At 35.5% G+C, this 14,093-nt stretch overlaps 1 protein-coding gene across 4 annotated transcripts in view; it reads right to left on the bottom strand.

Moving 5' to 3' along the window:
* Nucleotides 1-14,093, bottom strand: part of CEP350 (centrosomal protein 350) — a 159,991-nt gene that overhangs the window by 16,840 nt on the left and 129,058 nt on the right. For all 4 annotated transcript variants that reach the window (XM_018060668.1, XM_018060670.1, XM_018060671.1 and 1 more), the window contains 3 exons: nucleotides 6,551-6,711; nucleotides 3,671-3,807; nucleotides 873-955 (listed from right to left, as the gene is read on the bottom strand). In XM_018060668.1, the coding sequence (XP_017916157.1) occupies nucleotides 873-955; nucleotides 3,671-3,807; nucleotides 6,551-6,711 (381 nt within the window). The remainder of the gene's footprint in view (nucleotides 1-872; nucleotides 956-3,670; nucleotides 3,808-6,550; nucleotides 6,712-14,093) is intronic.

Here is a 14,093-nt window from a genome sequence, read left to right as displayed (position 1 = left end):
ATGACTGAGCGACTGCACTGAATTGAAAAATCTGAAGTTTGGTATAATTTTTTAAGTGTTGTCTTAAGTTAGAAAATTAAGAAAAATGAATCAAAAGTTTATGAAGAAGCTGATTCTCAAATCACACAAACACAGAACTGGATGAAGCATATCATCTATGTTCTTCAAACAGAAAAGCTATAAAGGAGGGACAAATGTACTAGTATATATGCCTCTAAAAGAATGAATTTCCCCAGGGACTTCAACTATCCTCTTGAATGTAAAAAAAAAAACACCACAAACCAAAAAACACCTAACTATTTCTGGAAATATAGCACTCTAAGAGCTAAAACTGCTAAATAAGAAGAAAATAATTAAGATTCAGTGAACCAACAAACCAAGAAGTAAAAGTCTTGAATTCAAATAGCTACTCTGTCATTATTGCCAGGTAGGCTTTTTCACGCCTCAGTTTTAATTCCTCATTTAATTATACTTTATTTTCAACAGTTCTTATTTTTCTTTGGACTCAACTGAAAAAATGTATATAACCACATAGCTGAGAAATAGTGGAGGCCGACAATTACACAATCAGATACAAAATCTGATTAAGGGAGAATTTTGAGATGCTGATGACACCCTCATAGCCATTTTAGATCAATGTCTTTATGATTCAGTTTTTGTCAGTTATTGGGACAATAAAGACTGATTCATATAACTTATGCATAACCCATAAATCACTTTAAAATATAAAAGTAACTTAAAATATTAAATGATCTACTATCTTTAGGAAATTCATTTTTTAACCAAATAACTTAGAGGTAGAATTGCATAGGCATTTGTATAAATCTTTAGCCCATGTAGATACAGTGTGATTATTTTTTCTAGTTACATACCAACATGTTCAGCAATAGACTCCAGGGATCCTCTGGATCGTTCTGAGTCTGTCAGTGATTTCCAATTCTTTGCTGTTTCCGATCTTAAGTAGAAAAATTAATAAACAGAAATAAATGTATTACTGATACTATAATAACTGGTAACAAAAGGCAATCAATTCTTAGACAACTACTTCTTTCTACTCCACAGGAAGTATTCCAACCTTTGCCATTTTCACCTAGCCTATTTCTGGCCTTCGTCACTCTCAATAGATGATCTAGCCTCTTTTAATGAGAAAAAGAGAGGCCATCAGCATGAACCTTCTGATCTTCAACCTTTCTACCTACAAATTCATCTATATTCACAGCCATCCCAATTTCCTTTCCTCCTGTCTGCAAGAAGAAAAAGGTGTATCTCTTAAATTTGCTCAAATTTCTTTCTGCCCCAAATCCCATAATTTCTACAGTCTCACTGATAGTATCCCTCAACTAACCATTCTTTTTTCTACAATCGTTAGTCCTTCAATCTGGTGATTTTCTTCCCCCTTAGCTTATACGTATACCTCAAGCTTAAAAAAAAAATTCCCCCCTTTAATATTGGACTATAGCTGATTTACAATGTTATCAGTTGTATAGTAAAGTGATTCAGTTACACATACACATATATTTATTCTTTTTCAAATTCTTTTCCCATTTAGGTTATTACAGAATATTGAGCAAAGTGCCCCTCCTCCCATTCTTTATTCCTTCATCTGATGGTACATTACTGTTCTCTTGTATGCTTTAATTTGACATTTACCATCTTCATTTTCTTGCTTTCTTTTTATCTGCAAAGTCATATTATATGCCTTCTACTCCTATTTCTTCTTAATCTCCTTAAAGGGTGTTATTTTATATACTGTATATATCATATCTAGTACTTGGCTCCCTTTTATTCTCTCTGAATGCACACTTTCTTTGGGTGAAGAAGGTTCATCCAAATGTTGCCATATTTATTGCCTCAACCATGATCTATATGTTGGTCATCCATATATATATATAAAACCCTAACATCTTTCCTGGATAATTCCACTTAGATGAACTATAGATACCTTAAAATTAACATTTTAAAACCAAAATCTTAAGCCTCCCACTGAGGAACACCTGATTTTCCATTTAGGTTAGTGTAACTTCGACTCAACCAACTACTACCTAAGAGAAATATGACAGTCATTCAGCTTCTCCATCTACAACTTTAATTAGTCAAGTATACTTCTTCAATATTCCTAAAATCTATCTCCTATTCTCTATTCTTATTACAGTGGATTATCTGAGGCCTGGCTTAGACTACTGTTATCCCTGCTTCTAAACTTATCCCTATCTTTCCTTTATACTGTAGTCAAAAAGATTTCTCTAAAGAGAAATATGATTCTATCATTCTCTAGTTAAAATTCTTAGTAGCTTGGTTAATAAAACTATAAAAACACTTAATCAAATGTAGAAATTAAAATAAAACTTACATATAATGTAACATAAAGGGAAAATATATACATATCAAAAATACAAAATATAACTATAAAAAAATCCGAGAAAGAAATATATCTAATTGTTGATGTCTGCTGTTTTGGGATAGTTATATATGATATGATTTAAACTTATTCCTTTTTACCACTTCCCTCAATATTTTAGTAGCAATAACAATAAAACTAATACACAGTGCTAACTTTGTGTGTTAGACCCTGTCCTAAGTTAAGTCTTTTAACCCTGATAACAAGTTTATTACTCAGGTGTTCTTATAGGGATATAAATCCTGATTAAAAAACTGAAGTACAGGGAGGTTAAATAACTTGCCCCTAATTAAACAGCTGGCTGGTGCTGGAGCCAGGATTTAAACCCAGGTAATGCTAAATTAATTGTAATGAGTCTGTGTAACGTTTCTAAGAAACAAAAAATACCCTAAAATATTGCTTTTCAAGGTTTCACATCTTCTAAGAAAGTGAATAAGAAAATACTAAAAATGCTTGAGTACAATATTATCACAATCTGTTTTGTATTTTTCCAGTTTCTTCTCCTAACTCTGGCAATATCCTATCGCATTCAGCTTCCATGATATGCCAAGCTCTTGACTGCTTTTAGTCACTCATCACTCATCAGTGCCTTTCTCTCTGAAATACCCACTACTTCTCAGTCCCACTGACCTACATAACCTCTGCTCGTCGTTCAAAATCCGTCTTAAATATTCCTCCTGACTTCCCTATGTATCACACTATATATTCTAGTGGGGCTACTCTGCATCTTCTGTATCTGCACCCAATGATTGCATAATATTCTGTCCCTGGAAAGAACCTTCACTAACAGGGTATTCACCCATTTCTGGATGTAAAGACTGCTTCCAGTGTTTACTTAATATAAAAGAGGTTATGATGCACATGTTCATGCAAATAGATATTTTTGGTAGTTTGTATGTTTTCAAGCTAGATTTTCAGATGGGGAATTACTGAGTCAAAAGTTACAGACTGTTTTTGACTTTTGAAACATTGCCAAATTGTTTTTGAAAACAACTATACCAACTTACAAAGCTGTAACAACAATGCTGGAGAGTATTATTTTCACTGCACCCACCAGATTTCAGAATATATATTTAAATCTGTGCCTTATTATAAATCTGATTTGTGATTATACCATAAACAACAAATTTACTTTAGTGACACTAAAACCATAAACCAGTATTTTCACTTCTACAATTTCACAGTTACTCAAAAGTTAGCTTCAACTAAAAACCTTTCCCTATTTCTTTTGCAAATAAGGCAGGATATAGGTTAGTTATCAAAAATTTCTACCTGTGCAGTGGAAGGGACTTGATCTTGGGTTTTTCAGAAGTTGAGGAGAGCGTTTTAATCTGAGGCTTGGCTGTTGGTGAGGTTTCCAAATCTCGGCTAAGCTCAGCTTCAGTTTTCTTAATGAATTCATCATATGACTACGTTTAGAAAAATCAGAGTCAATATACAGAATTTTTAAAAACTATCTTAACTTAGAAAACTAAACATTTAATGGTAAAATATTCAAACAGTAAAAAAGATGTTAATATAAAATGTTTACTCCCTGCATCAGTATTATTTCTCAGAGTTCTAAAGTCAGTTATTTGCATAGCCTTCTTAAAATAGGCTACGTATAAGCAAGATGTATAATGCAACACTAATATCAATTAGGAAATGATACAATCTCAATCTTCTGTAATACAGAAGCGTAATACTTATGAAGTAATAATTCAGGCCCTGCCATATTAAAAAAACTCTTTAGCTGATTATAGAATTATTCTTTAAAGGATGTCCTAATACTTTCCTGATAATTTTAAGTTTAGCCATTGCACTGAGTTTCAATGGCAGTAAACTTCTTAAAGGGTATGTACTTTGGGAATACAGATCCCAAGGAAAGAGAAGGGAGTGGTTGAGAGCATGATTGTACAGAATTGCAAAAATACTTCTTAGTTATTAGTCATTCTATAAATAAAGCTTCACTAATTTATATACTACACTATATACATATACTATAATTATAAAATCTAAATAAAGAACTTTTTATTGCCTTTATTAAAATCATTTAATAAAATATTGAATGAGATGGATCTTTATATTTTTCTCTAGATATTTTTCTAGTTGATGTATCTATTACTGAACTTTCGAGGCAATGCTATTCAATGTAATAGTATTTCATTTAGCTTTTAATTGCTCTTCATGACCTTTGGCCACCTGATGCAAAGAGCTGACTCATCTGAAAAGACCCTGATGTGGGGAAAGATTTGAGGGCAGGAGGAGAAGGGGATGACACAGTATGAGATGGGTGGATAGCATCACTGACTCAATGGACATGGGTTTGGGTGCACTCCGGGAATTGGTGATGGACAGGGAGGCCTGGAGGGCTGCGGTTCATGGGGTCGCAAAGAGTCGGACACGACTGAGACAGAACTGAACTGACCCTTAGCAGTACTTTTAAATCATGGGCCCCACCTTAGGCCAATTAAATAAAAATCTCTGGGAGTGAGCCTGGATATTTGTATTTTTCATAAAACCTCCTTGATTAATTCTAATGTATAGTCAGATTGAGCACAGATCTATAGGATGAAGTTCAAACTCACCAGTCTGATTTCTAAAGCCCTAAATTTGTTTTCATTTTAAAAGTTTGTTTCTTACTACTTTCCAGCATGAACTTCTCAGCATGGTCACTGAATCGTAATCACTTTTCTTCTAAACATATGTGCAAGTTACAATTCCTGTTCCTATCTTTGTGTTGTGTACTAATGTTAATGTCTTATCTTCTCCAGATCTGTTAGCAGGTTTATCTTCTATGTGGAAGATAGTGTAGTGTAATGGTAAGGGCACAGAATTTGGAATTCAAGCTAAATTAAAATCCTAGTTTTAACACATTTGAGCTGCATATCTCTGGATATCATTAATTTCACTGAAACTCAATTTCCTCATTTGTAAAACAGGGATAGTAACATCCACATCTTGCTGCTTTGAGGATAAAGTGAAAAATATGTGCAGTAATTAGCCAAGTTTCCAACACATAAAAAGGTGCTTGAATATTTGATTAAATTAATAAACATATTAATAAAGGAGAATACATGTTTGGTGTTACCACACAAGGATGACTAAAAGAACAGAAATTTTGCCCAAACATAACAAAGACCTTTTTAGCACTTAGAGCACCTGGAGTCCAACCAATGAAATCAACTGCCTTGAAAATCTGAAACTTGCTATTACTGAAAGTGACTGAGAAGAAACTGAATGATCTCAGGTGAGCCTTGAGAAGAGATTCTTACGATACAGGAAGTTCAGACTGGTTCTGTAATGAATATGGTGTTCAGGAATACCAGGCGGAAAGAATGTACGTAAGCTATAGGGAAGCAACCGTAGGCAAGGACAAGTAAGAGTGAGAGGCTATGCACACTGTAGAGGTAAGAAGACATCGGGGTCCCAAACAGCCTGCTGTCAGTAGGAATGGAAAGGGACAAGCAAGACTTCTGAAAAAAAGAAATCGATGGGATCTGAAAACTGAACGAACAGGAAAAAACAGAATGAGAAAGATATGAAAACCATAAAGTAATTAGCCTCCATTAATTTAAAAAATTTTCGGAGGAATTGTCGGTAAGCCTTTCTCTGCCCACATGCTTTTAAAGCTAAAAACAAAACCAACCAACCAACCAAACCAAAAAAACCAGGCTTCCAGAGTTGGGTAGAATCAAATCAGGGAAGGTTGCTAGAGTTTGGAAGGAAACTCAAGTTTAGCGTTATTTTTAGGAGCTATTCAAATAGTACAAAGAATCATACTAATAAGCTGGGTGGCATGAAACACCATTCTGCCAAAAAAATAAGAAAAGAAAAAGCAGTTAACAGTTCCAATAGCCAGGATTATTTATCTAATGGTTCTTTCCTTAAGAGGACACGGATATCAAGCTTTCTTTCATAGGCCTAATCTTTCCTCTTTGGGGAAAAAACTCATTTTAATACTTTCACTATTTACTTTAATACTTGATATTATATAACATTTTAATATTTAATGCTTCAAGCAAGAGTTTGTTCAGACACCTCAGTTTCTTCGTTTTTAAAGTTAGGTTACAATGTGGCACAAAACTAATACTGAAAAATTTTAAACTATCACTTTATTAATGCTTAAAACATTTCCGGCTTCATGTGTACACTAGCCTTCTCATGTCTAACCTCCAATTGTTTGATGAGACTGGCTTCCTGGGCTTTGAGCCTCTCCTTTTGCCTTTTCTTCTGTTCCTTCTTGAGTTGGTCCACAACTGATTTTCTTTTCCGCAGCTCATCCTTCAGGGCTCTGATTCTACCTTCAATGTCACTCTGGTCAGATGTAGTTTCTGAAAGAGATATAAAACCTTTTAATGTCATTAAAAAAAATAAATTCAGTAACTATTAATAGAAAGCACCAATGTAAAGTTAATCTAACATTTAAAATTTGAGATTCAGAAAAAAATTATTAGTGATTTCCATCCTTTCTCCTAAATCTCTATGCAGGGGTGGGGGTGTGTGTCTTCCTGTTTATTTAATTCACCTTCTAATTGTGCTATTTTGAAACTGCAAATAAAGTTTGCAAATCTGAAGATACTCTGTCTTGATAAGTAGCTGGAAGTAGAAAAACTTTTGGTTAGCGAAATTTGGACATTCTTTAAAGATTTATTTCCCGGTAACAGGATAGCCATACTTAACTGTCCCTCCTCTTGGTTACTAATAGGTAGTTTGATAGTTTTAAAGTCATATTAAAATCAAACTAGAATTTCAACATTTGAAATTGTGAGTCATCAGCTAATGGCTTAATATTATAAAAGGAGAGAGAAAAATTATAAAGAAATATACTTTGCGATAACCTTTGGAAGCTCTTAAAAGATTTAAAATAACTGAAATAAAGCCATAGTTAAATCTTATTTTCTTCCCAACAATTTGGACACATACATGCACACATACAAAGCAGATGTTTAGTCACAGCAAAATCATGAAAAAGACACTTCACTGTAAGCATCACACAAATCTTATAAAAATAAGCATCATTAGGAGTTCCCTGGTGGTCTAGTAGCTAAGACTTGTGCTTCCAGTGCAGGGGGCCCAGGTTCAATCCCTGGTCAGGGAACTAGATCCTATGTGCTGTTCACATGTGGCAACTAAAGATCCAGCATGCCACAACTGAGACCCAGCACAGTCAAATAAATAATAATAATAATAATAAAATAAGCATCATTTAAAAACAGCTTATTTCACTACACATGGAAATTAATAGAAAAAAAAATGACATCTCCTCCTTGAATCACACCATGGTGTCATTTCCACACACTGATGAGTGAGGCAATAGTCTTTTAAGAGAAATACTATTATATACAACTCTGAAGACTTAGATGCACATTACAATACTACATCATAAACAATCAGGTTTTTTTTTTTTAAAGCACTTCAGATTAAATTGCAAAGAACTAATCACAGAATTTATTTTGAAAAGATAAGTCCTCTTTTTGCAATGTGATCTAAATATCTAAATTAGAAATAATGACATCTAAGTTCCTGCCACTTTAGTCTCCTGACTTAAGGTGCATTAGGAAAATTATACCCATCTTATGCCAATAGTGCCATCAGACTGAGCCCTGAGTGAATAGTGAAGTTCACTATTTACTGATTAACACTCATAAAATGAAGCAATAATAAAGGTCATTTTTAGCTTGGAATCTACTACTGGTAATTAGTAAGGTGTCTGTCACTTAATGATTTCTAGAACTGATGTGAAAATTAAATAAGATACATAAAGCATGTAGCACAGTACTTGGACTACTATAAAAAGCTCAATAAATGGTGGCAGTATTAGTACACATAAAACACTTTCATGTAGCCATATTTTATGTAACATTTTTTGGTTTAAACTTAAAAAAGGTGGTGGTAAGGAGACAAAAACTGAGTATCTTCCTCATGTTCTCCTTTAATTTCTGAAGAAAATAATCAATTATTTTATTTATTTTTGGCTTAATTTATCCATTTTATTTTTTTCATTATATATATATTTTATTGAAGTACAGTTGACTTACAATGTTTCAGGTACACAGCAAGGTGATTCAGTTATACGTATACACATATGTTATTTTTCAGATTATTTTCCATTATAGGCTATTACAAGATACTGACTATAGCTCCCAGTGCTATACAGTAAATCTTTCTTGCATATCTATTTTTTTAAATTAGAAATCTAGCATTCTATTCATACTAAGTCAAACAAGTTGAGTCAAATGTCATACATTTTTTAGTTAGGCAATATTACTTATATATATGTATACAAAAACTTTTCTACTATGCTTGATAAGGGCTTGAGAAAGAATATCACAAAAAAGAAAAGATGGAGAAACTGGAAAACATAAACTAAGTGAAATGGTGGCACCGAATATGAAATAGAAAAAAAATGAAACAAACTAGATGAAAGTAAAAGATCAAAAGTCCAGCTGTCTTTAAACATAGCTGCTCATTAGAAACATATCTGGAGCTTTGGGGGAAAAAAAGCAGATCTGGGCATTTGATTTTTCAAAACATTCCAAGATAATCTGATATGCATGTGGATTTTAAAAAGTGATTACAGGTTTTTCTATTAAGTGGTAGTTTTGGTGATATAGAATTCTATTATTTTTCTGTTGAAACAATCATGATACATTAAGTGAGTAATAGTTGCATAATCACAATAGTAAAAGATGTTTATCAGTTTTCACAATCAATAGCCAGACAAAAATAAAACATAATGACAACTGCAAGCCATAATGGGAATATGATTAATCTAATAACATAAAATAATTACATACAAGCTGGGGGATTAAGTAGAGTGATGTAGTAAGTGGAAGTACATACATGGACATGTTTTCATCTGTTCAGCCAGTCTATGTCTTGTGGTTGGTGCATTTAATCCTTTTACATTTATGGTAATTATCAATATGTATAATCATTGGACTGTGAAGAAAGCTGAGCGCTGAAAAACTGATGCTTTTTAACTGTGGTGTTGGAGAAGACTCCTGAGAGTCCCTTCGACTGCTGCTGCTGCTAAGTCACTTCAGTCGTGTCCGACTCTGTGCGACCCCATAGACGGCAGCCCACCAGGCACCCCCGTCCCTGGGATTCTCCAGGCAAGAACAATGGAGTGGGTTGCCATTTCCTTCTCCAATGCATGAAAGTGAAAAGTGAAAGGGAAGTCGCTCAGTTGTGTCCGACCCTTAGCATGGACTGCAGCCTACCAGGCTCCTCCATCCATGGGATTTTCCAGGCAAAAGTACTGGAGTGGGGTGCCATTGCCTTCTCCGCCCTTGGACCACAAGGAGATCCAACCAGTCCATTCTAAAGGAGATCAGCCCTGGGTGTTCTTTGGAAGGAATGATGCTGAAGCTGAAACTTCAGTACTGTGGCCACCTCATGTGAAGAGTTGACTCATTGGAAAAGACTCTGATGCTGGGAGGGATTGGGGGCAGAAGGGAAAGGGGACGACAGAGGATGAGATGGCTGGATGGCATCACCGACTCGATGGACATGAGTTTGAGTGAACTCTGGGAGTTGGTGATGGACAGGGAGGCCTGGCGTGCTGTGATTCATGGGGTCGCAAAGAGTCGGACACAACTGAGCGACTGAACTGAACTGATGATCCTATTACCGTTTTCTTGATTGTTTCGGATTCATTTTCTGTAGGTCTTTTCCTTCTCCTGTGTTTCTTGCCTAGATAAATTCCTTTAGCATTTGTTGTAAAGCTGGTTTGGTGGTGCCGAATTCTCTTACTTCTGCTTGTCTGGAAAGCTTTTTGATTTCTCCATTAAATCTGAATAAGAGTCTCGCTGGGTGAAGTATTCTTGGTTATAGTTTCTTCCCTTTAATCTCTTTAAATATATCATGCCATTCCCTTCTGGCATGTAGAGTTTCTATTGAGAAATCAGCTGATAGCCTGATGGGAGTTCCCCTGTATGTTATCTGTTTTCCCCTTGTTGCTTTTAACATTTTATCTTGGTCTTTAATTTTTGTCAGTTTGATTACTATGTGTCTTGGTGTGTTCCTCCTTGGGTTTATCCTGTCTGGGACTCTGTGCTTCCTGGACTTGGTTGACTAGTTCCTTTCCTATGTTAGGGAAGTTTTCAGCTATTATCTCTTAAAATATTTTCTCAGGTCCTTTCTCTCTTCTTCTGGGACCCCTCTAATGCGAATGTTGGTGTGTTTAATGTTGTCCTGAGGTCTCTTAGGCTGTCTTCATTTTTTTCTTTCTTTTTTCTATATTCTATTCTGCAGCAGTGACTTCCACCATTCTGTCCTCCCTCATTTATTTGTTCTGCTTCAGTTATTCTGCTATGGATTCCTTCTAGAATATTATTATTCTCTGTTTATTCTTAAGTTCTTCTAGGTCTTTGGTAAATATTTCTCATACCTTCTCCATTGTTTTCCCAAGATCCTGGATTGTCTTCACTATCATTATTCCAAATTCTTTTTTTGGAAGGTTGCCTATTTCCACTTCACTTAGTTGTTTTTCTAGGGTTTTATCTTGTCCCTTCATCTGAGACATAACCTTCTGCCTTTTCATCCTGACTGACTTTCAGTAATGTGAGCTTTGTTTTAGCTGCTGTGGGACTGTGGTTCTTGCTTCTGTCTGCCTTCTGGCAGTGGGAAAATCTGGGCCTTGCTCAGTAAAACTTTAATCCAGTTATCTGCTGATGGGTGGGGTTGCACTGGCAGTTGTTTCCCCTGAGGTCTATGGGCGCTATGGCAGGGTTAACGGTGGCCTCCAAGAGGGCTTACACCAAGGGGGACCTTCCAGGACTGCTGCTGCCAGTGTCTTCCCTGTGGTGAGCCCCTGCCAACCCATGACTCCACAGGAGACCCTCTGACATTAGCAGGTAGTTTTGGTTCAGTCTCCTACAGGGTGACTGCTCTTTTCCCCTGGGTCTTGGTGTGTGCAAGATTTTGTTTGTGCACTCCAAGACGGGAGTCTCTGTTTCCCCTGCTGCTGCTACTGCTACTGCTAAGTCACTTCGGTTGTGTCCAACTCTGTGCGATCACATAGATGGCAGCCTACCGGGCTCTCCCGTCCCTGGGATTCTCCAACCAAGTAGAGTGGAGTGGGTTGCCATTTCCTTCTCCAATGTATGAAAGTGAAAAGTGAAAGGGAAGTCACTCTGTCGTGTCCAGCCCTCAGCAACCTCATGGACTGCAGCCTTCCAGGCTCCTCCATCCATGGGATTTTGCAGGCAAGAGTACTGGAGTGGGGTGCCACTGCCTTCTCCACTGTTTCCCCTAGTCCTGTGAAATTATAATCAAATCCCACTGGCCTTCAAGGTCAGATTCCCTAGGGATTCTCAGCCCCTTTGTGGGATCCCCAGCCTGGGGAGCCTGATGTGGGGTTTAGAACCTTTACAACAGTGGGAGAACTTCTTTGCTACTACTGGTCTCCAGTTTTTGGGTCACCCACCTCGCAGGTATGGGAATTTGATTTTATTGTTATTGTGCCCCTCCTACCATGTGGCTATGGCTTCTGTCTTTGGATGTGCAGTATCTTTTTATGGTGGGTTCTAGCATCCTCCTGTCAACGGCTGTTGAACATGCAATTGTGGTGTTCTTGCAGGAGACGAGTGGACATCCTCTCAATTTGTTCTAGAGCTAACAGGCTCTGAATCTTACTGGTAAGCTTTACAGTGATTTAATTAACAATTCTGAACAATAATTGGGGGTAGGATTTCAAGTTGAGTTGAAAATTATAACATTTCTAAAATGAAATATAAACCGCATACCTTTGTGTCTGCTAAAGCTGTGTATCCTTTTAGCTTGATAAACTTAATGTGCTTCCAGAACTTGAGATGTTACTTTGATAAAATTTTATAGGAGACCACTATACTTCCTATAACTTTGCTTCCAAAATGATTATTTTAAAGGAATATATTTTAAAAATTGGATTTGTAAGCAGTGATCTTTTTAAATAAAAACATTTCTCAACTATGACTGTGAAGATTTAACAGAGATGATGAGAAACTTTAAGTTCAGATGAAAGACCGTGTGAAATGTTTACATTTTTAAGTAGTAAAGAAACCAAAGTTCTACAAGTGAAAGGTAAAAAGAGATAAAATAAAAGTCTATGACAGTGAATGGGAGTACATTTTCCACATGCCCAAATCTAATTCTACTATATAGTATTTATCACAGTAATATCTAAAAGAACCTCTAGAAAAAAAATTTTTTTTAATCTAAGTAACTCTCTAGATCAATGTATTGTCTTTATGGAATTCTCTCCTACAGGTTTTTTTTTGGAAGAAAGGGGATAGGGGAAGTGACAGGAACATGAGACTTCTGTTGGCTGAAATACATCAAGACAGAATAACCTGATGAACAGAATAACGACTAAAAATTAAGCTTCATTATTTGACACATGTTGATTGCATTAATCTGGCTCATAATAAACTCTCCATCATGTAACTAAGAAAGGTATTATATAATTCCGCTGCATTAACATTTACCACTCCTATAAACACCACATATAATGAATAATGCTGTCATGAACAGGTAGATGGCATGTATAGCTTAGAAATCTCAGAGATATTTTTCTAAAACAGTTCTCATTTGAATATATTTTACCAATAAAATAGTACCTTACAAATATTATTAATCCTTATTTTATAATTCACACAAGGATGATTAAGATATTATTTCATTGCTATAGATAAGAAAGAATATTAGTTATGGGAAGGAAACTTGAAGAAAGTCACCAGTAAGTAAAAGAGAAATAATGAGAATCCATATTTCAAAATATCAAGTTTACGTCCACTGAAAGGTTACTCCACTGGCAGTAACTTCTCCCCAGATTACATGAAAGCAAATATATACAAAAAATTAATCACTTTCAACAGAGAATATGACAGACAATATTCTTCAACTTCGATTACTGGCTTGATTCAGTAATTTCACTTCTAAGAATTTATTCCTACTGAAATATTCAACAGGAATATAAATATAAATAAAAAGGCTGCCAGGTGGCACAGTGGTAAAGAACCTGTCTGCCAATGAAGGAGACACAAGATATGCAGGTTTGATACCTGAGTCAGAAAGTAGGAAACGGCAACCCACTCTAGTATTCTTGCCTGGAAAATTCCATGGACAGAGAAGCCTTGCTGCTACAGTCTGCAGGGCTGCAAGCAGTCAGACATGACTGAGAATGCACACATGTCATGTCATGTCATATATAAGTGAAGATATTCATTATAACATTACTTGAAATTTTGAAAATTTTAAGAAAATCTACATGATTATCACTAGGGAAATGGTTATATTATGGTATATCCACCCTTTGAAATATTATGCAGTTATTCAAAGAATAAGTAAATATGGGCATGGGAAAAACCCAACAGTTACTGTTGTTTAAAACACTGAAAGCAAAGGGGGTATAAAATGGGATCAAAGATTTTAAAAAATGAGTAATATTTTTTACTTTTCCTTTACTAAATGTCTTCTCTCAAAAGAAAATTGAAAATAAGCTCAAAAGACATATGTCGATATAGTATTAATCTTCCTCAGAATCCTACATAAACCAAGTTTTGTCTGTCTAGATATGTCTCCCAAGATCAATGCCTTGAAGTCTTTTAGAGTAGAGCCTGTTCATCCTTTCATAATCTATGTACTACCGGGAATTTATAGTAGGATAGAGGTTAAGGGAAAATAATGAATGCTCCCTACCGCCACGTGCAGTCTCTGCTTTTCCTTCCTT

Source organism: Capra hircus, chromosome 16, assembly GCF_001704415.2.
Source record: "Capra hircus breed San Clemente chromosome 16, ASM170441v1, whole genome shotgun sequence".
Lineage (NCBI taxonomy): Eukaryota > Metazoa > Chordata > Mammalia > Artiodactyla > Bovidae > Capra > Capra hircus.
Note: the sequence above shows the minus strand (reverse complement) of the source record. Positions and strands in the feature narration are given on the sequence as shown.